The sequence below is a fragment of the Tamandua tetradactyla genome, chromosome 23 (genome assembly GCF_023851605.1).
Source record: "Tamandua tetradactyla isolate mTamTet1 chromosome 23, mTamTet1.pri, whole genome shotgun sequence".
Lineage (NCBI taxonomy): Eukaryota > Metazoa > Chordata > Mammalia > Pilosa > Myrmecophagidae > Tamandua > Tamandua tetradactyla.
In genome coordinates this window covers 55,261,061-55,286,986 of record NC_135349.1, presented here as the reverse complement: position 1 = coordinate 55,286,986, position 25,926 = coordinate 55,261,061, and the positions used below count along the sequence as shown (strand labels likewise).

At 54.8% G+C, this 25,926-nt stretch overlaps 3 protein-coding genes across 5 annotated transcripts; 1 reads left to right on the top strand and 2 right to left on the bottom strand.

Annotated features, from left to right (window-relative positions):
- The first annotated feature begins 14 nt into the window (after window positions 1–14).
- Window positions 15–4,377, top strand: DNASE1L2 (deoxyribonuclease 1 like 2). The gene is made up of 8 exons (XM_077142151.1): window positions 15–685; window positions 914–1,075; window positions 1,152–1,240; window positions 1,337–1,420; window positions 1,498–1,598; window positions 1,797–1,909; window positions 2,014–2,265; window positions 2,621–4,377. Exons 2-8 carry the CDS (start codon window positions 932–934, stop codon window positions 2,672–2,674), a joined length of 837 nt encoding a protein of 278 aa, XP_076998266.1. The 5' UTR covers window positions 15–685; window positions 914–931; the 3' UTR covers window positions 2,675–4,377.
- On the bottom strand, window positions 3,377–12,583 carry ECI1 (enoyl-CoA delta isomerase 1). Its single transcript, XM_077142149.1, has 7 exons — window positions 12,527–12,583; window positions 12,327–12,440; window positions 6,267–6,394; window positions 5,517–5,663; window positions 4,825–4,946; window positions 4,569–4,747; window positions 3,377–3,856 (listed from the first exon to the last, which is right to left on the bottom strand). Exons 1-7 carry the CDS (start codon window positions 12,567–12,569, stop codon window positions 3,690–3,692), a joined length of 900 nt encoding a protein of 299 aa, XP_076998264.1. The 5' UTR covers window positions 12,570–12,583; the 3' UTR covers window positions 3,377–3,689.
- A 967-nt stretch (window positions 12,584–13,550) lies between these two features.
- Window positions 13,551–21,312, bottom strand: RNPS1 (RNA binding protein with serine rich domain 1). 3 transcript variants are annotated; one of them, XM_077142143.1, is made up of 8 exons: window positions 21,203–21,312; window positions 18,496–18,683; window positions 18,100–18,255; window positions 17,275–17,466; window positions 16,760–16,862; window positions 16,245–16,398; window positions 15,366–15,507; window positions 13,551–14,471 (listed from the first exon to the last, which is right to left on the bottom strand). In XM_077142143.1, the coding sequence occupies exons 2-8, from the start codon at window positions 18,564–18,566 to the stop codon at window positions 14,372–14,374; spliced, it is 918 nt and encodes a 305-aa protein (XP_076998258.1). In that variant the 5' UTR covers window positions 18,567–18,683; window positions 21,203–21,312; the 3' UTR covers window positions 13,551–14,371. The 3 variants fall into 3 exon arrangements, with proteins under 3 accessions (XP_076998258.1, XP_076998259.1, XP_076998260.1); XM_077142144.1 differs by having other exon boundaries at window positions 17,275–17,454; XM_077142145.1 differs by lacking the exon at window positions 18,496–18,683.
- Window positions 21,313–25,926: the final 4,614 nt, after the last annotated feature.

The window sequence follows — 25,926 nt, the reverse complement described above, 5'->3', positions numbered from 1 at the left end:
AAGCCTGGTGCTGGCGACACCAAGGCGGCGTGTGGGCGCCCCTGGCCTCTTAACAGGCTGCCTCCTGTCACTGCCCTGCCCAGTCATCCCAGGGCCCGTGGGGGCTGTGTTCCTTCCCAGGGACGTGGGGCGTGGGGTGGGGGGCAGCCTCCAGCGAGTTTGTCTCTGCCCACCCCCCTCAGCTGGGGTGGGTGTTGGGAGGCAGCGGGAGGTGGGGTCCGGGAACAGGGCCATCTTTCCTGGGCCAGTTGTTTCCCGGGGTGGGGGGTGGGGGGTATGAAGCAGCTCAAGGAGGCAGGTTCTGGGTGACCTAGTTTTGAGGATGGGGACAAGGCCAGAGTCCTGAGCAATGGCACCACCCTTGGGGACTGGGCAGGGGCTTCTGCACCCTTAGACAAGCCTGGGTGCCTGAAGGCTCCGCCTGGATCCCCAGCACGCCCCCTCAGGGGCCTCTCTGGGAATGGGGACCACGAGTTGGGGTGCCCGGCTCTGCCCTGGGGGCGGGACCTGGTGCATCCTGGCCCCTCCCTGGACCAGGGCTTCAAATACCAGCTCGTGTCCTGGTGTCTGAGCTGTGCTGGACTGAGCCTGTGCTGTCCGCCCATGGTCGACTGCCCCCAGCCTGGACCCTGGACCCCCATTAAGACAGGGATCCTCAGCCTCTGCCAGGCCATCCTCAACTCAGGTAAGTGTGAGTGGGACTGAGCAGGGCTTGGTCGGAGTATGGTGGCTCCCCTGGGCCTCAGTTTCCCTGCGCACCGTTCTGGGGAGGCCCCTGGAACAGAGAAGAACGGAGGTGCAGGATGCTTAGCACCGGCTACAGGCCGTGGCGGCAGACTCGGCTGGGACACCGCGGTCCCCGCGGTAGGTGCTCTGGCTCGTCCACGCTCATGCGCAGCCTCTGCCCTTCCAGCCCCGCCGGCTCCGTGCCATGGGGGGGCACTGGGCCCTTCTGGCTACGCTCTGGATGCTGGGGCCCGCCGGGGCCGCAGCGCTGCGCATCGGAGCCTTCAACATCCAGAGCTTCGGCGACAGCAAAGTGTCGGACCCGGCCTGCGGCCGCGTCATCGCACAGGTGAGGCCGTCCCGGGGCGGGGCTGCAGCTGGGCGAACCGGCCGCGCGTGACTCGCCCCCGGCGGTCCTCCCCCAGATCCTGGCCGGCTATGACGTCGCCCTGGTGCAGGAGGTGCGGGACCCCGACTTGAGCGCCGTATCCGCGCTCATGGAGGAGATCAACAGGTGCGGCGGGTAGGGCCGCGCGTGTCGCCAACTCGGGTGGGGGACCGCCGGCCTCGGCCCAGGGCCTTGACCCCGCGTCGGTCCGTGTCTCCGTAGCGTGTCCCAGCACCAGTACCGCTTCGTGAGCAGCGAGCCCCTGGGGCGGGACCACTACAAGGAAATGTACCTGTTCGTCTACAGGTGAGGGGCGCGCCGCAGGGAGGGAGCGTCGGGGCTGAATGTGGCCACCCAGCGCAACCATCGCCCTCTGTCCCCAGGAAGGATGTGGTGTCGGTCGTGGACACGTACCACTACGCGGACCCCGAGGACACCTTCAGCCGGGAGCCTTTCGTGGTCAGGTTCTCGGCCCCGGGCTCTGGTGAGGAGGCCCCGCCCCTCCCGCGGACCCGTACCCTCCCCACAGGCCCCGCCCCTCCCGCGGACCCCCACCCCTCCGCACAAGCTCCGCCCCTCCCTGCGCCGCTAACCCGGGCGTCCCACAGCGTCCTCCGCCTGCCGCCCCCGCCCCTCCTCCCGAAGCCCCGCCCCCCGGCATTGACCGCGCCCCCGCCCGCAGCAGCTGAAGAGCTGGTGCTGGTCCCGCTGCACGCAGCGCCACACCAAGCTGTGGCCGAGATCGACGCCCTCTACGACGTCTACCTGGACGTGATCGACAAATGGGGCACCGACGTAAGCTCCCCGCGTCCACTCGCCCCCCAGTCTCGGGTCCCCAAGGGCGCTCCCGGGCGGGGTGGGGCACGGCCCTGCGCTCAGACTGGCTGCGCGGCTGGCAGGACATCCTGTTCCTGGGTGACTTCAACGCCGACTGCAGCTACGTGCGGCCGCAGGACTGGCCGGCCATCCGCCTGCGCAGCAGCGAGGTGTTCAAGTGGCTCATCCCGGACAGCGCAGACACCACGGTGGGCAGCTCGGACTGCGCCTACGACCGCATCGTGGCCTGCGGCGCCCGCCTACGCAGGAGCCTCAAACCCCATTCGGCCGCCGTGCACGACTTCCAGGAGGAGTTCGGCCTGGACCAGGCCCAGGCAAGTGGGGCCCGGGGCCGGGGGAGGCCCGCCTCACCCTCGTGCGGAGGTCGCTGGGGACATGGGGGCCCCTCGTAGCATTTACAGAAATGTCCCTTAGAGGTTGGTCCAGAGCTCTGGGACGGCAGGAGGAGGGCAGGCCGGGCTGTTAGTGTTTCCCGGGACCACGAGTGGGCCTACGGGTCCGGCCCCACGCGGGGGAGAGGCTGGCACCGGGCTCATGGGGCCCCTTGGCGGAAGCAGCACTGGCCCCCTCCCCAGATGCAGTGGTTCAGACACCCAGTTTCCCAAGGGGATGGACGGGGACAGTGTTTGGAGGTGGCCCCTGAGGCTTCCACCCCACTTCTCTATCCAGGCTCTTGCTATCAGCGACCATTTCCCTGTGGAGGTGACCCTCAAGTCCAGCTGAGAGGCCCGAGGCCTGCCCAGGCCTTGCTGCCTGCAGACTGTGCCCCATGGCTCTTGCAGGTGGTAGGCCACCCCCCAGCAAGGCCCAGGGCAGGCCAGCCTGGCCTGGACACCCATACCCGCTCCTCTACTGGACTGGACGAAAGCCATGGGTGCATCACAGGGCCACCAGGAGCCTCAGTTCCCCCATCTGTAGAATGGGCCTGTAGTACCTGCCTCTTGGGGTGCAGAGGGGAGGCATGCCCACAGCCCACCCTCTACACAGCACTGGGTCACTGTCAGCCCCTCCCAGCCCTCCATGCGCCTTCTAGGGTACAAGCTCAGCCCAGCAGCCCAGGGGAGGCCTGTGGCTCTAGTCCCCCTGGGGGACAGGGCTGACCCGGCCAGCCCACTTCATTCCATTCCAGCCAGGAAATCAGGTAGTAGCGTGGGCAGCAAACTGTAAAAGCCTCTGAGAGCCCCGAGGACCAGGTACTGTGAGTAGGGGAGGTGGCAGAAGCAGGCAGGGGCCAAGTGCTGTCACAGTGCAGGCGTATGAGACCCTCCCACTCCCTGTGGGCTGAGGACACTTCTTCCCTGGTGTCTGCTCTGCGGCTCCTGATGCCCAGTCTATAGTCCTGATTTCCAGACCCCCATACCCCCAATCCCTAGCCCTGTACCCTCTGACTCCCTCACATCCCAGTGAAGGGTCTAGAGGCCAACGGAGGGGCAACCTAAGGACTTTATTCCTAAATTCTTTGGCGAGTGCTCTCAGTGGAGCCAGGGCCCTGGTCTGGAGCGGCCAGACTGCTAGCTTGGGGCTGTTCCCCTGGGCCCTGCAACTCCATCACTCCGGGCTCTCCTGCCCCTGGTCCACCCGCTGGGTAGTGGGCAGAAGAGGCTCTCGTGGGTGGCGGGGGCCTTGGGACATGGGGCTGTAAAGAATAGGGCCTACCAATGAGAATCAGCAGAACACACAGCTGAAATTACATTGAACTTGGGAAAGACCTGACTTGAACCCCCCTGGAGAGGCGCCCTCAGCCCTTCCTCCGCCCCAGTGCCTGCATGTACGCCTGAAGCGCCTTCTGGGTGGAGTCCCGGGATATGAAGTCGACAAAGTTCTGGACATCAGCATCCCGCTGCTTGAGCAGGCGCTCGGCCATCGGCCGCCGCATCATGCCCTTGGTCAGCTGGCGTGCGGCATCTGGGGGGAGAAGCTTAGCGGAGAACTTGGAAAAATGCAGTAAGCAAAGAAGAAAACAAAAAACCACCTGTCCCCACTGTCCCCAGAAACAAGGTAATACAGTAAAACTACCTCTAGAACCGGTTGTTTTCACTCAATTATGTACCGAGATCGTTTCCCATGTCGTTCAATGTTCCCTTACAAGAACAGCCGTGGGGCTCGGCCGGGGTCTCTGTGAGGAGCCGGCAAACCTGGGCCGACCCCTCTTTTTACTTTTCTGTGGCTGGTGAGCTAAGAATGGGCTATGTGTTTTTAAGTGGTTGAAAAAAAAGTTGAAAGAATATCTGGTGACATGTGGAAACGATATGAAATGCAAGTGTCAGCGCCCACCAATGCAGTTTTTGCGGTACTCAGACGTGCGCCATCACTGATGCAGCCTCTCCGGCTCTCCCGAGCCGTGACGGCAGAGGTGAGGGGCCGTGACGGCAGAGGTGAGGGGCTGTGACAGGCCATGGGGCCGCTAAGCCGAACCTTTCTGGCCCTTCAGGGACACGTTTGCTGGTCCCTGGCCAGTCCCACGGCCGGCCCTGCCCCGTGCGTGGGCAAGCAGCCCCCAGCCCTGCCACCGGGCGCAGGCCCCAGCCCCATCTGTGCAGCTCGGCTCGAGCATGTTCTGGTCTCCCAGGGAGCGTCAGGCGGGGAGGGGGAGAGCCCGCTGGCCCCCGCGCCTCACCTGGGATGGCTGTCCAGCGGCCCACGGCGGAGAGGGCGGCGGCCTGCACCTGGTCCTCAGGCGCCACCTGGTCCACCAGGCCCACGCGCAGGGCATCGGCAGGCGGGAAGAGCAGCCCCAGCTGCAGGGCGCGCTCGGCGGCCCGGTGCCCCACAGTGTTCACCAGCAAGTCCTGGAGCCTGTGGAGAAGCGCCCGCTCACCCTGGGCTCCTGGACTCCGGCCCCCCGGCCCCCCGCCCCCTGGCGAGCCCCTCACCAGAACGGGGTGATGATGCCCAGCAGGGTCTCATTGAGGCCGATGCAGTACTTGGGGTTGTCGGCCAGGATGCGGTGGTCGCAGGAGAGGGCGATGAGGCAGCCTCCGGCAGGGCAGTGCCCCTGCGGGGTTGGGGGGGCGCCCGCAGCTGCCAGGGGTGCTTCCCTTGGGGGACCCTTGGGCACCCTGGCACCCCCGCCCTGGGTGGGCGCACATACGTGGGGCACGGCCGCCAGGGGCCTGAAAACCGCCCCTCCCTCTGCCCCTCCCTGGGTGCTGTGGCTTTTGTCCCAGTGCCCAGGTGTCCCTGGGCCCTTAGCCTCTGTCCTCTTAAGCCACAGCCGGGATGTCCGCACCCCCCGTGTGACACAGGCAGGCTGTCCTTGTCCCCTTCCCTTGGGGCCGCTATTCCGCTGGCCACCGAGCGCCCTTAAGGCTCCCTAAGTGTCCCTGACAACCCCCTCAGCCGTCCTGGCCCCACTCCCGCCCTCCATCCCCCGGGGTAGGCCTAAGGGATGTTTCCGTGGGCAGCTTTGACTGTCTGCCCTCACCGCCGTCTGGGAACCCCCCGCCCTGCTCCTCTCGGCCCTGTCTCCCCAGCCATTTCCTCCCACCAGCGGCCGAGTCACCCCGATTGCCCCTTGCCTTCCGAGCTGCGCTGGCGTCCGCGAGCCCAGCTGAGGGACACTCACGTTGATGGCGGCCACCAGCGCCATGCGGGAGAGGTAGAGCCGCAGCCACAGCTCCTGCAGGGCCTTCCAGTACTCAGTGTAGTGTGCGGGGCTCCTCCCGCATATCTCCCCCAGGTCCAGGCCCGCTGAGAAGATGCCGGGGCAGTCCTGGGGGGCGGGGGCAGGGCAGGGGCCGTGGGCGAGGTCGTGCTCAGGGCCCCAAGGGGTCTTCCTGGGCCAGCACAGGGCCCATCCCACGCTGGCCCCACATGCACCCCCAGCCTGCCGGGCCGAGCTGCACCCCTGCCCTGGCCACGAGCCCTCGGACACAGCACGAGGGCAGCCAGCCCTGGGTGCAGCAGCCACAAGCCTCCAAGAAGTGAGAGGAGCTGCCCCGAGGCCCAAACTTCCAGCCTCACCCTAAAGAGGGAGGGGGGTGGGCGAGTGGGAAGGCCCTGCCAGCTCAGGGGAGGACCACGAAGGGGTTCTCCTAGGTCAACCCTGCACAACGTCACCCTCCCTCATGGGTGGTCCCACGGCCTGTGCCTGCGGGGAGGGCGTGGGCGGGGAGGGGTCAGGGGCATGGGGGGTCAGGGGTGCAGGGTGCGGGGGCAGCGGGGGTAGATGGGGAGGGGGTCGGAGGGCACGGGGTCTCCAGTCATGGCTCCCTCTGGGTGTCCCGGTGGCCTCCCAGCCTGGCCAAGGGCTCTGGCCATGCCCAGCTGTGGGTGTTCTGGGTCTGGGCCCCGGTGAGCTCAGGCCGCCACGTACCGAGGTGATGATGGCACCGCGGCAGGTCTTGTCGTTCTCCAGCTTCTCCAGGCTGATGAGCAGCTCCGTGAGCAGCTCCAGGCTGAGGCTGTTCACCGGGGGGCTCCTCAGCCTCATCACCGCCACCCCTAAGTGGAAGCAGGAGGGAAGGTTACGGCGCGCAGGAGGCTGCATGGGCTCTCCATCCTTACGCGGCTTCTCATCCTGAGGGCTGGGCCCGGCGATTGGCAAGGGGGTCCCGAGCCCCCTGGCCCCACTCGGTTTCCATGTGGGAGCTGCTCTTCACCCTGGGTCTTGGTGTGACCCCTCCCAGCGCTGCGCACCCACCCAGCCGCGGCCCCCACCCTCGGCTCAGCCTGCCCCTGATCTGTCCTCACCCAGAGCCCCTACCTGTGCCCCCTGCACCCCGAAGTTGGCGTGGCAGGAGGGAGGGCACTCAGCCTGGAGACTTCGGGGAAACCTGGGCAACGGTGGGATCCAGTCATGCTGAACCCCATAAAGTAGGGGAGACCAGAAAGCTTCCTGTCTGAGGGCTAACTTTTATTCTTAAAACACATTTGGCTCAATCTTTTTTTTTTTTTTTTGCTTTTAAGACTTTATTAATAAAAATAACCCCAGGTAAACTTTATCAAACGTGTGTCAGGCGCAGGGTAAGCGTTTAACATGCTGCTGGTGCCTAGATCCTCCCGACAGGGCTATGAAGCAGGTGCTCCCGGTTCATGAATGGGGAAACTGAGGCTTAGCTGAGTCACCAGCCCAGGGATACACAGCTGACGTCGTGGTCAGCTTCATGTGCCAACTTGGCCAGGTGGTGGTACCTGTTTGTCTGATTGGGCAAGTGCTGGCCTGTCTGTTGTGATGAGGACATTTCATAGAACTAAATCATGATCACGTTAGCTACATCCCCAGCTGATTCCATTTGTAATCAGCCAAGGGGCGTGTCTTCTGCAACGAGTGATGCTCAGTCTAATCACTGGAAGCCTTTTAAGGATGATTCAGAAGAGACAGGTTCTCTTCCTGCTTTGGCCGGCGAGCCTCTCCTGTGGAGTTCAACCAGACCCTCCACTGGAATCGTCAGCTTCACAGCCTGCCCTGCGGATTTTGGACTCTACGTTCCCACGGTTACATGGGATAGTTTTATAAATTTTATATTTACGGATATTTCCTGTTCATTCTGTTTTTCTAGAGAACCCTAACTAATACAGCTGGTAAATGGGTCTGGTTTGCCTCACAGCAGGGCCCAACTTCATGACCCATTCAGTGACATCCTCCTTTACCTGGCCTTTATTTTTAAGTGGGTAAGGCTCCCTTTCCAGAGTACAAAGTTCCCGAAAGCATCAAGTTCGTCCTAATCAATTTTATTTTTCTGATCTCTGTTAGAAATTTGGTTTGGTTCAACTTTACCATTTAAAAGTGAGCATCTTCCTTCCTTTCCTGTGAAACAAAAGGAGAATTTACAACAGGTGGGAAGGCGGTGCCCCGGGACCGCTGGATGGACCGGGCAGCAGGGGCTGCTGCGCAGTTGAGGAGGCGGCACCCCTGCGCGTCGCTGGAGGGAGTGTAAGGTTCCTACGGAGCTGAGAGCCGGGACTCAAACTGACACCTGCCCACCAGTGTCCATCGCGGCCTCAGTCAAAAGGCAGGGGCCACCCTGTGTGCAGAGAGGAAGGCGGAACAATGTGGCAGGGCGCAGGTGACAGCCTAGCCATGAACGGGCAGGAAGCTCGGCTCTGGGCCCCGGACGCTCTCCCTCCCGAGCTCTGTGGTGCAGGGTCCACAGTGTGGGGGTGAAAATGAGCCCAGGCCAGGGCGGCAGATTCTTCCCTCTGCCGGGAGTCCGGGTGATGGGCAGGGGGACGGGGGCCGAGGGCAAGGCCGCTGCACAGAAAGTAGGAAAGTAGTGTGGGGATCCCGGGGCCTGGCGTCAGCACAGGGAAGGCTGCCCCCCCAGCACCCCCTCCCCCAGCCCCAGAGCTATGCAGCCCCCCGCGGGTCTGCCCAAATCTCGACCTCGTGGCCCTCACCCCATGCCATACACACCAGGGCCCTGGAGAGAGGCAGGAGCTGCTGTCCTGGCCAGGCAACCCCCGCTCCTGCAGGCCCAGCCCTCTGGCGGGGACCCCCGCTTCTGGGGCAGGTTTCTGTCCAAGTTAAAACCCATCCCATATTGAGAAAAACTCTAGAATGAGCTGAGACCCAGCATCAAGGAATTGAGAAAACCTTCTCGACCAAAAGGGGGAAGAGTGAAATGAGACTAAGTGTCAATGGCTGAGAGATTCCAAACAGAGTCGAGATATTATCCTGGAGGTTATTCTTATGCATTAAGTAGATATCACCTTGTTAACCAAGATGTAGTGGAGAGGCTGGAGGGAACTGCCTGAAAATGTAGAGCTGTGTTCCAGTAGCCATGTTTCTTGAAGATGATTGAACAATGATATAGCTTTCACAATGTGACTGTGAAAACCTTGTGTCTGATGCTCCTTTTATCTACCTTATCAACAGACAAGTAGAACATATGGAATAAAAATAAATAATAGGGGGAACAAATGTTAAAATAAATTTAGTTTGAAATGCTAAAAAAACCCCATCCCATAGCTTGTCTTAACAGCGTCCAGCTGGGGGCAAAGGCTGCCCCACCCCAGCCCCGCAGGGTGGCGTCCCCCTGCCTCCGCCTTTCCCGGTAGCCTGGACGGTGCTCCGCCATCTCCTCGCCAGCCCGTCCTGTGCCTGTTCCATTTGTCACCTCGCCACCACGTCCCATCTTCCTGTCGTGGGAAGCGGCCTGAGGGTCCTCCCCGCTCGGGGGTGTGCAGCGGGGAAGGTCTACGGGCTGGGGGTGAGGAGAGCTGGGGCGGCAAGGAGGCTCCGGCACACGGGCACCCACCCGGCACCTCCAGCACTGAGCGCGAGCAGAGCACGCGGGCCTCCTCGATGTGAGTGGACCTCGGCCGCCGGCCTCAGGTCCTGACACGGGAAACTGAAGTTTCTGGGGGAAGAAACTGTTTGGAGACCACAATGTCAAGTTTGCCTGCATCTCCGGCCTCCGGGCTGCTCGACCGCCCCTGCCTGCCAGCGATCAGGACTGCAAGGAGAGCCCTTAAAATGAACCTCTTCCGATGCATGCACATGCAGGGGGAGGCTCAAGGGTGGGGCTGGAAGTTCTCAGGCTTGTTTCTCCAGCAGCAGTGGCGGCAGCTGCAGCAGGGAGCACCCTGGGTGGCCGGCACCGGGCAGGAGGGCCAAGGATCCCCCACCTGCCCACCCAGCAGACCCCAAGGGCCTCAGAAACACCACCGGTCACCGAAGGGGCAGTGCCCCGAGAGACAAGCGGACGCCTCCGCAACCTCTGTGGTAGGCCTCGACTGGCTACAAGTGTGTGTCCACATCTGTAAGAAATGAGCCATCAAAGCATCTAGAAATGAGATCCCCAAACTTGGTGTGGAGGGGAAGTTTCTGAAAAGGACCCTGAAGTTTGGTGGAAACTATTCCTTTCACTGCCCTGGGTACTGAGGCGCCTAGTAGGGCAGAGAGCAAATAACTGGGGAAAGGGCACCAGGCCAAAGGTGAAGGCGCGGTAACAGAGTTGGGAACACGCCTGTGAAGTAAGTTGCCAGGTCTCTGGCCCACACTGGATCCTAAATAAATGCTTATTTTTTACGTTTTTAAACAGAGAAATCTTAACACACACAGTCCAACCACAGTGTATCATCAGTGGCTCACAATGTCATCACACAGTTGTGTACTCATCACCATGATCATTTTTCAGAACATGTGCATCACCCCAGAAAAAGAAGTGAAAAAATTCATATATCCCATATCCCTTACTCCCTCTCACTGACCACTAGTGTTTCAATGTACCCAAATAAATGTTTCTTGAATGAATCTAAAATCTGCCTAAATACAGTACTTAACTAAATTAATACAGCCCAAATTACATGCACCACACTGTCCATGCTTCCCAACACTTCATCACCGCCAACAGAAGCCTTAAACCCACGAGCAACAGCTGTGCCCCCGCCCCCCGGCCACCTGTCTCCTGACTCTCCGAGTTTGCGTACCGCAGGTATTCTACGTAAGGGGAGGCATACCGTACTCGTCCTCCCGTGCTGGCTTCTCTCAATGCAGCTTGATGTTTACAAGGCCCATCCGTGTCAAAGCATGTACAGAACTACATCTCCTTTTCATGGTTGATGGGTAATCCATTGTGTGGCCGGACCACATTGTCAACCGCTGAAGGACACTTGGGTCGCTTCCACCTTTTGGCTCCCCGGAATCACGCCAGATGTGTTGGAAGCTCTGCTTTCAACCCTTCTGGATACATCCAGGAATGGAACTGCCTCCGGGCAACAGAGTCATTCAATATTTAACTTCTTGAGGCACTGCCAAACTTTTCTACCGTGGCTGTGCAATTTTAGATTCCCACCTGTGATGCACAAATGCACACTGCATGTCCCTGACAACTTTTTTTTTTCCCTCTTAACAGTGGTATCTCACGGTGGGTGGTCTTGATCTGCATTTCCCTAAAGGCTGATCCTCGAGCACCTTTTCAAGTGCTTACTAGCCATCTGTAGAGCTTCTTCAGAGAAATGACAATTCAAATTCTTTGCCTGTTTTAATTGGGTTGTTGGTCTTTTTGTTGTTGAGTTGTAGGATTTCATTTATATATTCTGTATGTTAAACCCTTAGTAATGTCCTTTGATATTCGAAAGTTTTTAATTTTGATGAAATCCGATTTATTTTTTCTTTTGCTGCTCAGGCTTTCGGTTTCCAATTGGAGAATCCATTGCCAAATCCAAGGTCACATGCTTTTGTCTATGAGTTTTATGGTTTTAGCTCTTGTATTAAAGGTCTTTGGTCCATTTTGAGTAAATTTTTGCATATTGTGTGAGGCTGGGGTCCACCTTCATCCTTTTCCATGTGGAGATCCAGCTGTCTCAGTATTATTTGTGAAAAACCATTCTTTTTCCAAACAAAAATATTTTTTCAAATATTTCAGAGCACTTTGTTCTGAAGGACACATGGATCTTAGTATTTCAATTTTTTGCTCGGATGTTAGGGAAATAATTAGGCCTGTTTTTATTGTCCAAACTACTTTCTATAGCTCTAAGCCACTGAATTTAGGAAGTTCTTATGTGGTGGGGTAGGAAACCATTTTGACAAATAACCATTACCTCACCTGCACCTTTATATATTTGTTTTTGGATTTTTGATACATATTCCAATCTGCCATAGAAATGATCCTTTCAGCTTTTGGGCAAACCTGCACTCAGTCCTTAACGCAGAGAGGTTAGCTAAGCAGGAGAGCTGTACCGAAGGTGCAGGAACAGCGACCTCCATTTCCGTGCAAAGGTGTAGGGAGGAGGAGGGGTGCCTGGGCGGAGTGGGGAAGGGGTAGGAGGAAGTGGAGGCTGCTGCCCCATTTGGGGGGCAGGAGGCTGTGGCTGCCCACACAAGGCAGGAGTCCCCCAAGCACTGCGAGGCAAGGGGACAGGACCTCCTAAGCCAGCCATGGCTCCAGTCTCTGGCTTCCTGCTCTCCTAACCCCAAGCCCCTGGGGCCCACATCTGGCGTCCTGTCCAATGGGAGAGGCACACACAGTTCTGGCCCCACCCCAATTTTACCAGCTGTACTGAAAGGGCTCCCAGGCTCCAGTCTTTGGTAAAATACCTGCTGAGTTCTGTACCAACAGGGAGTGTTTAGAAAAACAAAAGCTTTTCTTCCAAAATACTACCAGTATAAAAAACTTGAAAAAGGATCACATCCTCCAAATTCCAAAAACATAAACTTTTTTAATTTTCATAACGAGCTGGCGAAATTACCATCAAGTGCTGAATTCACCAGAAACAGAAACTTTAAAACAGCGTTTTAGCTCCATTATCTTTGGAAAGGTGGTCGGTCGTTCTAGATTCACGCTCAGGACGTGGAACCAGGTGAGATTAAAAAGCTACCGGCGACGTTCGGCCACGCGGCACGGCGAGTCAGGCGCGCGTGCTTCTCCCTCCCGGCCCCGGCCCGCCGTCCTCGGCCTCGCCAATCCCCCCGCCCCCGGCCCCGCCGCACCTGCGCCCGCGTCCGTCTCCACCAGCACCTTCTGGCTCGCCGGGCGCCGCCCGCCATCCCCGCCGCCAGCCGCCGCCAGCGTGCGCCCGAGCGCCGCGCCCCGGAGCAGGGCCCCTGCGAACGGCAACGTGGAACGGGTGAGGCCGGAGCCCCGGGCTCCAGACCCCGGCCCCGCCGGCCCCACGCGCCAAGCCGTGCACCTGGGCGAAGCAAAGCGCGCGCCCCGAGCCTCGCCAGCGCCATCTTGACCGGCCTGGCCTGGTGGTGGGGAGGAAGGAAGAGAGGGAGGGGCCGCGCCTGCCTCCTCCCCCCGGCGCGCCGACCCCCAGCAGCCCGGGACGGGTCACGTGGGACCGGAGCTCCGGAGCCCGGCGCTTGGCGGTGGTTTTAAGCCACCGCATTGCTATCTTTGGAGATACTAGGATGTGTGCAGGTCACCATATAAAAACGAAAGGGAAGAGGAGCCCGTAGAACCGGACCAGAGGTTTATAAAGGTTTCTACACTATGTGCAAAATGCTCCTAGGGAAGCTGTGCGGTGGGGTATACGGGGCTCTGTTTCTTTAAACTGAAAGCTCCGCTGGGCCGCCACTGCCCCAGGGAAACCACCTTCCCGGTTTCCTGAAGGCAATCCCAGCACCCCCCGAGCGGCGAGCTGCACGTACGGGTGATGCCCAGGGGCCTCCCCACCCCCAAGCAGGGACAGCTGGAGACAGCGCAAGCTCCACCTCTGCCCCAGTTGGGAAGATTCAAGGCTAGTCAGCCCCGGGCCTGGGAGGCCTGGCAGCTGAGCACACCCCCTTTGTCCTCCAGAATGACCAGGCTAGAAGAGCGGATCAGCATGGTCTCTCGGCACAGCTGCGGAGGTTCAAAAATGGCATTCTTTCTACAACGGGAAAGGAGACCACCAAGAACCCAGGAAACGAACCAAGGTGGTCTGGGCAGGGGAAGGAGGTGGTGTGGGGTGACGGAATCGCTTGTTCTTTAACACTAGAAGCATTTCCAATTCTTTCAGGAGGCACAGACTACTTTCTTAGGTGGTATGCTAATCATATATTCTCCTGATGGCAAGACACTGGAGGTATGGCTACAGAAATAAAAACAAAATTCTGTTTTCAGTTAGTCAGGTACTAGGAATATTGTGTTTTTGTCTTTTGCAACCAAAGCTTTAAGAAAATTAACACACAGACAGCAGGAAGGACGCTGCAAACCCACTGATACCAAACCTGTTTTCTAATCCTAGGTTTATTCAGTACAATCCGTTCATTCTACACAACAAAGTACAAACACAACATTATCTAAAATGCTTCAAAGTTACAAAACTCAAAACAGAAACTTTATAGTACTGACTGTACAATAAAAGCCAAAAAAGCAATGTACACTTTGCAAAGGTAACCTGCAAGACCCCCAGGGCCAATGGCTGCAGCAGGTGGCTGTGGTGAGCCTGCCGAGCTGGCTCTCAGGTTGCTTTCCCATTTCAGGGAGAGGGAGGTGTGGGGTGTGTGCGCGAGCACAAATAAAGAACCATTCGCACCAACAAATGCAGGGTGAGAGAGGGGGTCTTCTTGGGACATTCTGACCCTAGGGACCCGGAGAGGACGTGAAGCACAGGGACTCTGGACATGGCAAACAAGAAGGGCAGCTGCATAAAGGCTCACCCATGTTCTCCAAGGGCCCATGAGGGGCACAGTCGGCCACCAGGTGGTCCCAGATTCATTGGGGAAAGAGGAAATATGCCCAAGTAGGACAGCACGTACACCCTGAAGCTTTGTTTGCTGTCCCTATTGGTTCTGCCACTAAACTAACTCTCGGGTACAGGTGTGGCTCCTAGCTAGAACCACCGGATGGCCTTTTTATAGGCACAACCCCAAACCCACACTCCCGCAAGCCAAGCTCAGCCTTCAGAGGAAATGTCTCAATTGCTGCCTTAGAAGCTTGCCCCTGAGGATTTCCTTTCCTACCTATCCTCCTTTGGCTAAAAAAGTGACAAAACTTAGTGGGGTGGGATGTAAGTTTTCAGGGGGCAAGGAGCTTCTGTGGCCCTGCTTTATCGTGAGGAGTTGGAGCTGGAGCGGCTTCTGTGACGGCGGCGGCCAGGGGACCGGGATCGCCGGCGTACAGGAGACCTGCGCCTGGGAGAGCGGGACCTAGGGGAAGGGAAAAACCAGCACGTCACACACCCAGCAGCAGCTCAGCATCTGGAACCACAGAGTTACAGCTGGCTGAGTTCATGAACAATTCTACAGTATACTTTAAAAGAGTCAGGATAGTTCTTCCTCTTGCTTTTGATTTGTACACTTTAGTTTACTTAATGATGTTTGTCGAAAAACAATGTGGATTCATCTATCAAAGTGGAAGAATGTTGCAACTTTAATCTTTCTGAAATATAAAATTTTAATTTACGTAACATATAGCCATTTTAAAATGAACAATTCAGTGGTACTGTACATTCACAATGCTGCGTAGCCAGCTCCTCTATCTAGTTCCAAACTATTTCTGTAACCCCAGAGGAAAGCCAGGACCATTAAGCAGCCAAGCTCCCTCCTTCCAGACACGTCCCTTTTGATGGGACCCATATGGAGCCTCGGGAAAGAGTTAACACTGTTCTCAAGACCTAAGGTATAACCTCAGACTTCCCTTATTTCCACTAACAAAGAAGGCCAGACTCAGCCTTTGCCAAAGGAATTAACTCCCCTCCAGACCCCTGGGGGATCTGCGTCTGGAGGTCCAGGACGGTGCCTCCTGGGCTGGCACATCACTTTACTGCTAAGACAGACCAGTGCAACTTTTAGGATTTCATCTCCAGCCCGTCACTTCAGCCATTGCCTGCTCCTCCTCCTTTCCCCAACGGGGATGAATCCAATCAAATCCAAAGGGCCATGCATGGGATATGGTCCCTACCACACAAGGCACCAGAAGGTGAGAAGGTGGGCAAGGCAGAGCCAAGGGCCCTTAAGTCACCATTTCACAGGATGTCTGTAAGTGAAACAAACCCAAACTGGCCCCAAGCAGTCCCTAATGAGACTCAAAAATGGATTTACCTTCTCCTCATCCTTGGGGGTGACCTGCGCCACATGGGAGGTGGTGGCAGCATTCTCCTGGGAGGGCTGAAACGCCTGGGGGGAGGCCGCGGCCAGGGGGCCAGCACAGCTGTGGCAGTGATCTCTTGGCCATCTATTTGTCCTGTTGGAGAAAGTTTAACAAGCACTCACCCAAACAGGCATGATGCCAGACACGGTGTGTCCAACAATGAACAGAAAGACAGATGGGGCTCTGAGGGAGCCGCGAAAACGTGAGTCCAAAGTGTTCTGTACTGTGTCTACTCTACGCCTCAGCTACCTCCACTCCAACAGCAAGGAGCCAGGCTGAGAAAAACTCCACATTCCCTAAAACACTGACTTAAAGACAAAATGAAAACTATTCATAAGTGTTCATCCTACCCAGTATAAACGGCTAGAAACGTCACAGTTAAAAAATATAAGGTTTTGTGCACTTTGTGAATTCATGAAATTGATTACCCAGTAAAATAATCCTAAAGATGCTGAAATGGTAACAAAATAGGAAATCACTCTCAGAAAGAATTACAGGAATCATTCTCAAATAAAAAGCTAAGTTTCATTATGTTCAAAGAACATATTTATAAACAAACATCATTCAATTCTTAAGCTTCTAACAGACTAAAAATCTTAAAATGCACATATATTCACACTTGCTAAATCTTTTTCAAGACTCAAGTTCCATAAAACATGTTTTTGGTAAACATACTCCCACTAAGAATTGGAATCCTGAAAGAACTCCAGGGAGAGCATGACGTGCAGTCATGCTGGAAATTAGTTCTGAATGTCCCTATGAAGACACAGTGGGAGCCGGTTTGTGACACAGGACCAGTGAGCGGTAAAAAGGAGCTGGAAGTCACCCACCTCCGTCCATGTGTTTCAGTGCCTTCTCGGCTTCATCTGGATTCTCAAACTCAACATAGGCATAGCCTTTGGACAGATGAGGATGCATCCTTTCCACAGGCATGTCAATCATTTTGATTTTCCCATAGGTGGAAAATATCTCCATGATGTGATCCTGGAAGTATAAGAAGGTTCACTAATGCTCTCTCACCAACTACTGTTTAAGAACCATACAGACTTTACCACCTGATGACTAAAACATTCCATCATCTGAAGAGAACCACAGTCATTTTTGGGTAAGCTTCTGTTTTTTTTTTGGGGGGGGGGGTAAGCTTTTAAGACACACCCACAAGATCCCATCCAAAGGATGTATCATTATTCAAGCCATGTTTTACTTGAGTCACGCACCACCATGTCAGTCCTCTAAAGGGCTCCATTTCAAGTTTATTCCGCGGAGCCTGCCGCTCCCCCCTTTCAATGGAACTGTGCCGTCAGCCAGATGCCCCACTGTCCTGGGTGGACACGTCATTTCTTACCTTGGTCACATTCCGGGTGAGCCTCCCAATGTGCACCTTGGTGGGTTTAGGGGAAGGACTCCGCCTTTTTCTTTCCTTTTCATCTCTTTTGGGTGGTTTAGATCTGATTGAAAATAAAGTAAAAAGCCTGAAACAATTTCTGTCAAGTTAAAATGCATGGGTTTCTGGGCGGGCCACGGTGGCTCAGCAGGTAAGAGTGCTTGCCTGCCATGCCTGAGGACGCGGGTTCGATTCTCGGTGCCTGCCCATGTGAGGAGAAAAAAAAAAAAGCATGGGTTTCTTATTAGTGGGAATGTTAATTATATGACAATTTTTTTGTAAGGAAGCTTTTCCTACCAGCTCACATACCTTATCCCCATCTCAGAAATCCTTTAAGGCAGATTCCTGGTTACTTTTACAATAACTATGGTAAATTTATAACCCAGCTTGCAAACTTAAGTTCCCATTTAATCTGTGTCACAGCTCCTAAACTATGCCAGGCCAGGGCTGGAAGGAGTGACAGAGAGGTTGCTTACTTGGAACGAGAACGCCGCCTGTTGTCGTGTCTGCGCCGAGAAGGACTTGGAGAACCCGAGGAGCTGCTGGAGCTGGAGCTGCGGGATGTGCTGGAACTTCCCGAGCGGCTTGAGGCCGAAGAGGAGCTGGAACCGCTGCTAGAGCCTGTGCTGGTGCTGGAGCCCGAGCTGGAGGTTGAGCTGGAGCGAGACCTGAGGTTAAAGTTGAGGAAGTCACAGTCGGACGGGAGGTGGGGGTCCCAAGGTATTGTGTAGAAACTTCCTCCTGAATTCTCCCCTATGATCTTAAGAAGAGGACACCAACGTCCTCTAGTTTCAAGCCTCACTGCTCTCCCCCATGGGAATGGAAGGTGAAGGCCAAAAATTTACACCCTACCTTCAGGCCAAAGACCTGGACAGGGAGAGAAAGCCTTATGCACCCTATGCTGGTGATAGGAAAAGAAGATAAAGCTGCTTTCTACCTACACAGAAGCGTTTCCTGCTGTGAGGTAAAGAAGAAGCCTAAGCAGAAGTTTAGAACCATCAATCTACCCAGGAAGGTGGTGGGTGATGAGGCTGGTTTTCAACTTGAATGAAAAATAAGCTCTAAGCTAGGTGATCTAATTGCACTTTTGAACGAAATATATGGTGGAATCCATAATATCTTTAGAAAAGAAAATACCCAAATACCATCTTCTACATATAAACAGAATAAACCCCCCGTCAGTCTGCCATAAATTAGGATCTGTCCAGCAACTATCGTGGAGCCCTCTGCAGGTTATTAGGGAAGAAAATCGTGGTTGCTGAGGGAAGATGCCCTCAAAGCTACTGGACAGCTGACCCAACCTGGTACTGCTGCTACCGCTGGAAGCACTGCGTCTCTTCCGGGTTTTATCCCTGCCACGATCCTTCTCGCCTGACTCCTTGGTGGCTCCTTTATCTTTAGAGCGATCCTTGGACTTCTCGTCAGAGCGGTCTTTGCGTTTGGTAGGAGAAGGAGCCCTGGATGGTGAGGAAGAGTATGAGAACACGTGCCTCTCAGACCAGAACCCTGAACAACACCACAACCCACAGGACGGAGCCACAAGGGCCAGAGAACTCAGGGAACCTCAGAGCAAAATGCTCTGTGGCTTAGGACATTTTCACTGTCAAATGCAAAACATTTCCAACCTTCCCCTTTCTGAGAGTTCCTAGCAGTAGCACCCCCGAAGTAGCACTAGAAAAATCTGACAGAAGGATTACCTAGTGCTGGACTTTTTATTATTTTCTTTGACTCCTAGCAAGCTCTTCTTTTTCACTCCTGATAAATCCATTCTCCCCTTCTGAAGTGTTCAGAGCAGCAATGGCGGCCTCACTGATCTGAACTCTCACTTCTAACTCGATTCTGAGAAACGATCCCTAATCGATTGCAATTTACGCCAAAGAGCAGCCTAATAACAAGATAAAAGGATTTAAAGAGTGAACGGATTGGCAAGGCAACAAATCTACTTTGCAGTAAAAAGCTGAGCACATGAGAAATCGGCACGTGAACACAGTAAGCAAAGAGTGTCCACGCAGCCAGAAACCTGGGGTGGGCAGTCACCATTTCCTTACAGAGGATTCTCACCCTACAGGAGGCACAGGTTGAACCGTCACCTCAGCTTCTGTTTTTCTTGAGCAAATGGGGGTGGGAGGGAGGTGAAACCTGTCATTGTCATGTTACAGGCTGTATATAAGTTTCTTGGGCCATAAGTTTGATGAGCCCTCTAAAGCCCCTTAAAAAAAATACAGCACCCCATTCACACGCAACACAGAGAAAAGCCTAACTCAAGTGTGGTTTTCCTTATAAAACTGGGTGTCTTGTTTTATTGCTGTAATTTCTTTTTAGGATATACTGGACATATAACTACAAGCAAAAATATATTTCAAAAGTGACTAGTACTAGCATCAAAACACTTAATACCCAAACACAAATAGATAAAATGTCCCATATGAACATTAAAAATGCAGGAAAATGATACTTTAAAAAGTAGTTACTGGAAATACTGAACTTTAAGGTAATGTGTACTTCAGTGTAGGGAGAAAGTACAATTTTCTTTGAAATGAAATATAAGATTAATAGATGGCTAGAAACACGATAAAGCAAAGAAAGCAGAAATATTACTTCTAGACTCTAATGCTGGTTATGTGGAAGAGAGCAGACTATCACCCTTACGCTCCTTCCCAGGGCTGTAAAACCTTAAAATAAAGTGCTACAGATACCAGCAGGAAGCACCTGATAAGGTGAGTGTCCTTGGGCAATCAGGGAGTAGAATTCAGTGGATAGGAGTATAGAGTATAGGGGTCAGTTGGCCTGGGTTTAATTCAAGACTTTTGCTATGTAACCTTGGACAAGTCACTGAACCTTTCTGATTCTTATTTTCTCATCTGGAAACAAGTACATTCATGGAATTAATCCACCAAAGAGACCTGGCACCCAGTTAAGGCTCAATAAATGGTAGCTGATGTTTTATGAGAGGGTTGTTTCTCAACTTTTGGAGGCTCTTTTCCCACATGCACACTTGTTTCCAAAGTGACACACGGTTCCTGAATGCTCTACAGGTGTCCTTGGCCTGCCCAGGTGAGGATCACCTAGAACAATGCTGTCCACAGAAGGAGAATAAAGAGCCACAAGCATACCATAAAATTCTCCAGTAGCCACATTATAAAAAGTAAAACTCAGGTGAAATTTTTAATAAAGTGAATATAGTATATCCAAGATGTCAATATAAGATTAATAAAACATTTCACATTCTTTCTTCATACCAAATCTTTGAAACTTAGTGTACATTTTTCAACTGAACTGGGACCAGTTATACTTCAAGTACTCCACAATTACATGTGGCTAGTTGCTACTGCAGAGACCCCGCTTACAGGTTACACATTCAGATTCCTGGGTCCCACCCCAATCCTAAAGATCTCGAGGACATAACCCTGAATGCACTTTGCAAAACAAACACCAGCGGTTATTTTTAAGCACTGTAAAAACTAAGAATCGCAGAATAAATGAGCGCTTTGCTGGGTACTGCCGGGTACTAGAAAGCAAAGAGTGAGGTTGTCCACGCAAATGCGGGTAACAGGACAGGACCGCAGTCACCTCCCCCATCCTCCGGAATGGTGGGCGTCCAACAGCCAGAGAAAGAAGAGAACAATTAGTTACATCCCGAGCGGATGGCGTTTGGGCTCGACTCTTAAGAGCACCTTTATCACTTAAATGTACATTTTAGGCACAATTCATGCGAAAAAACTAAAGCAGGAAAGCATCTTCCAGGTCTCCTCCAGCGACCTTAACCTTCCAGCACCCTCCCCTCTGGGGGAACCCGTGACACGGAGCCCCTCCGACAGCAGGGACTGTGCCCGCCTCGGTCACCGTGCTCGGACTACACCGGGCTGGATTCCCAAGGCCTGGTACCGAGACGGGCACCAGAGACCCGGTAACATTGACGGGCAAATGTGTGAGTTGCTGACCAGGAACCGAGTATCAGCCGGTCTTCCGGGCCGCCCACAAAGCAACCCGCCCGCCGACCTTGCCGCCTCCCGTCCGCGTTCACTCACAACTCCCCCGTCCAGGCTCTGGGCCGCGAGCGCTTCCAGGCCGTTGCGGGTCCGGGTCTTGGCCCGGCGGGAGGACGCGAGGGCGGAGACCGCTCTGCCGGCCCCTCGGAGCCCCGTGGGCCTAGCTGGGCCCGCCGCCGAGCGCACCGGGCGAGGGGCGCCCTTCCGTCCGCGCCGGGCCCGACCACTTCCGGGCCGCGGCCTCGGCGCCTCCCCCTCCGCCCGCCCCGGCCCGCACTTTCTCCCAAGAACCCAAGCCGCCGGGCCGCCGTTCCCGCCTCGGGCCTGTGGAGGGGCCGGCTCCACGATGCGCCCCGCCGCGCCTAGCGGGCGGCCCTGCAAGCTCGGATGGGGTCGGATTCCGCCCCGAACTTACATCTTCCCGCCGCCGACAGCGCCTCCCGCTCTCCTCAGCCGCCGAGGCTGGCGCCTGTCTGTCGTCAGGGTTCGGGAGCGGGAGCGCGCCGTCCGTCGTCGCACAGCGATGACGTAAACCGCGGCAGCCAATGGCCGTGAGCGAGGAGAGTCTAAAGGGCCAAGGGCGTTTCTGGTTCACCGCGTCAAGGACCCGCCCTGGTTTCCCTCCCTGGGGGCGTCTCCCGGCGCTGGGGTGGGTCGGGCGATGGGCCGGCAGCCAGGGGGTTAACACGGGCGCGCGGCCCCGCTCCTCTCGTGCGCGCGCGCTGGGCTCGGGGGCTTGCTGGGGCGTAGCCTGGGCTCGCGCGGTCGGAGTCCCGCGTGGGTGCGGGAGGCGAGGCGTGGGAACGCGGGCGCGCAGTGCGGGCCGCTGCCGAGCCTCTGGGGGCTGGGAGGGCGCGGGCCTCGCCGGGTTCCTTCCCCGCCTCGTCACCCCCGTGGCCGGCAAGTAGTCGACGCTTCGCAGTTATTTGTGGAAGGAGAGAAGGTGCTCGGCCTGGGTGACCTGTTGGAACTCGGTGGTGCAGCGGGGAAGAGGAGGGGAGCACATTCCTGCCGGTGGTTTGAAGGAAGGGCCTCAAGTGAAGGACAGGAAAGAGTTCAGGATGGATGGATGGGTGGGTGGGTGGAAAGGTGTGGTCCCTCCCTTCCCCAGTCCCTCTGGCCTGAGGAGTTGGGGGGCAAAACACAGCCGGCAAGGAGGGGTCCTGCCCACACTTTCCAGGGTTGGGGGTGGGGGCGCCCCCCTGGATTTAGATTCGATGTGGCGACATTTAGGAGGAGTTAAATCCTGTGCCTTGTGATCACGTCCCCTGGCGTGGCCAAGCATCAAGGGGTAAGTGGGAACGAGGGGTGCCCCAGTGGGTGGTGCCTTCAGCCCTTCCCGCTGCCGTGAGGGGGAGCCAGAGGTGGGCGTTGGGGGATGGGGTGGACTAGGTGGTCCAGTCAGGCAGAAGTGACAGCACGTGGGAACCCGTAATCCGCAAGGGCTCCCCAAATCCCGAGCCAACCATCATGTGTCCAGGGCAGCACTGACCCTTCAGGGGCAGCTAGGAGACCCCACCGTGGTGAGAGGGCGGTGGGGGGTGGAAAGCCAGCCCCCTTCCTCCCTCCTGCTTTTGGTTAATGCGCTAAAGTAATTTAATTTGGCATGCCTGAAAAATTTAACACATTTTATATTAAACTTAACATGATTTATTCAGACACTTCAGAATTTAATTAAATTTGTTTCTAAATATTACTGGTTTTTGTTATAAAATGTACAGTCAGCTGTTGAGCTTTAAAAATTGAGCATCCTGATCTTGCCATTTTGAGACACAGTAGAAATGTGTTCATAAGAAACATGGATGTACATTTCTCCCGTCCCTCGGGAGTCCTGCCTTTCCCCACTCCTGTGACCCAGTGCCATCCTGCCAAGGCTGTGGGCGCTGAGGGTGGCAAGGCCAGGTCATGGGGACCCCCCATGGGGTGGTTTGATGGGGGTAGGGCAGGCTTCTGTGGACAGGGCACTGAGCAGCTGGCCGGGCCCTGAAGTTCTGCACGTGGCCTGGGGCAGCATCCTGGGAGAGGCCGCCGAGGTCACTGACACCCGGGGGACTGGGGAGCGCCCTCCCCCATTTCCTCACTACCGGTGCTCCCTCTGCACAGTTAGGTGCTTTAGACTTCCCGGGAGGCTTGGGGAGTGCTGATGTGGGGAGCATGCTTACAGCAAGGTGGAATGTTCTTCCTGCCCTCACCCTCCCTGGTCCAGATGGCCTCTGCAGGGCCCACCCTCGGAGGCTGGCAGCTGGGACACAGCGAGAGCTGGGGTGGCAGTTCTGGTGGTGGAGGCGGGCACCGAATCCCCTTGAAAACGATGTCTGGGAAGCACCTGTGCCCATCACTAAAGCCAGCTATGGGTGCTAAAGACAGGCATGGCCCAGCCCAGGGTACAGCACAGGGGCTTGCTTGGGTGGGAGCGGAGGCTGCAAGGAGCTGTGTGACTTTGGGGAGAATTTAATGCTGTCTGAAGGGGCCTGGATGGGGTTGGGGCAAGCCTGGTCGTAGCGGGCCTGGGTTCTGGCCCCTCCAGCAGACACTTCCTGACTTCCTCGAGTCCTTTGCCTGACACCGTGCGGGCTGAGAGGAATTAGGCGGTGTGCGGGAGGGGCGGCTTAAAGGGGATGGGGATGCTGAGTGCAGCTGAGAGGAGGGGGAACCGGGGTGGATGGAGGAGGTGCTGCAGAAGGACACTGTCCGTGGTGGGGTGGGGGGAGGAGGGGCAGCGGGTTGAGGGAGACGGGCCTCAGAGGGGCTGGGGGGCCAGAGCTGTGGGCTGGGAAGCTGTGCAGGTTTTCAGGCTCAAAGCCACGTGTCCCAAACGGACATTTGCACACCAATGTTTATAGCAGCATTATTTACAATTGCAAGGAGATGGAAACAGCCAAAATGTCCATCAACAGACGAGTGGCTAAACAAACTGTCGTATATACATACGATGGAATATTATGCAGCTCTAAGACAGAATAAACTTATGAAGTATGTAACAACATGGATGGACCTAGAGAACATTATGCTGAGTAAGACTAGCCAAAAACTAAAGGACAAATACTGTATGGTCCCACTGATGTGAACCGACATTAGAGAATAAACTTGGAATATGTCATTGGTATCAGAGACCATCAGGAGATAGAAATAGGGTAAGATAGTGGGTAATTGGAGCTGAAGGGATATGGACTGTGCAACAGGACTGGATACAAAAACTCAGAAATGGACAGCACAATACTACCTAACTAATGTAATTATGTTAAAACACTGAATGAGGCTGCATGTGAGAATGATAGGGGGAAGAGGGCTGGGGACATAAATGAAATCAGAAAGAAAGATAGATGTTAAAGATCAAGATGGTATAATCTAGGAATGCCTAGAGTGTATAATAATAGTGAAATGTACAATGTACAAATTTTAAAAATGTTTTGCATGAGGAAGAACAAAGGATTGTCATTATTGCTGGGTGCTGAAAATAGATGATAACTAATACTTCAAAATGTCACATTATGTGTAAGACTAAAGCAAAAAATGTTTGTTACAAAATTTAGATTTCGACTAGAGCATTTCCTAATATAACTCATGTAGATAGTTTGAATGTCATAAGTACTAGTAATCTCAGGTAGCACTTGAGATTTTGTTGGTTTGTCCAGAGTGATCCCCCGATGAATCCCAGAGTGATTTGATCAGTGACTGGAAAAGTATTTGCAAGCCCCCTTCGGGGAATGGTGAGAGTGGGGAGAAATTCAACTTCCCTAAGTTGAATTCTTGATATTCTCACAGGCAGTGTGGACAACCAAAGCTATAGGCTGAGCCCCCAGTCTTGGGGTTTGTTCACATGAAACTTAACCCCACAAAAGGTAGGTCAAGTCTACTTAAAATTTAGGCCTAAGAGTCACCCCCAAGAGAGCCTCTTTTGTTGCTCAGATGTGGCCTCTCTCTCCAGCCAATATGAGCAGTCCCACCACCCTCCCCCTCTCTGCATGGGACATAACTCCCAGGGGTGTGGACCTTCCTGGCAACATGGGACAAAGATCCTGGAATGAGCTGAGACTCAGCATCAAAGGACTGAGAAAAACCCTAGAATGAGCTGAGAATTAACATCAAGAGACTGAGAGAACCTTCTTGACCAAAAGGGGGAAGAGTAAAATGAGATAAAGTGTCAATGGCTGAGAGATTCCAAACAGAGTTGAGAGGTTATCCTGGAGGTTATTCTTACGCATTAAGTAGATATCACCTTGTTGTTCAAGATGTAGTGGAGAAGCTGGAGGGAATTGCCTGAAAATGTAGTGCTGTGTTCCAGTAGCCATGTTTCTTGATGATGACTGAACAATGATATAGCTTTCACAATGAGACTCTGTGAATGTGAAAACCTTACGTCTGATGCTCCTTTTAGCTACTATATCAACAGAAGAGTAGAACATATGGAATAAAAATAAATAATAGGGGGAACAAATGTTAAAATAAATTCAGTTTGAAATAGTGGTAAATGAAAGCGAGGGGTAAGGGGTATGGTAAGTATAGTTTTTTTTTTTTCTCTATTATCATTTTCTTTTTCCGTTGTCTTTTTCTTTTTCTAAATTGATGCAAATGTACTAAGAAATGATGAATATGCAACTATGTGAAGATATTAAGAATTACTGATTATATATGTAGAATGGAATGATTTCTAAATGTTTTATTTTTTTTAATTAATAAAAAAAAAATCCTAAAAAAAAAAAAGCAACGTGTCCTTTCTTGTCATTAGAATGTCGAGGCCAGTGACACCGAGCTGCCCACCCTGGGGTGGGCTGCCAGGGGAGAGGGGGCTGCAGCAGGGGATGAACTGCAGAGCCAGGGAGCAGCAGGGGCCATAGCTGGCCTGGCCTCCCCTGAGCCCCCTGCAGCCAGGCCACATGGAGCTTCTCTGACCAGGGAGGCATCTGTGGGGTGTGGGCTGGGCCCCAGGAACAGAGCCTGGGCAGCCCCGTCTGCTGAGAAAGGAAGGCAGGGCCCAACCCCACAGCTCCAGCCTCCTACTCCTGCCGGCCAGAGGTAGTGGCAGGTATGGATGGGGACTCCCCGACTGCCCCGCTCCTTGGCTGCCTCTCCTCGGGGTCCTAAGAGGGCTGCCCTGGGCCTGTGGGGGCTGAGACCCTGGGCCCTAGGGTGCCTTGC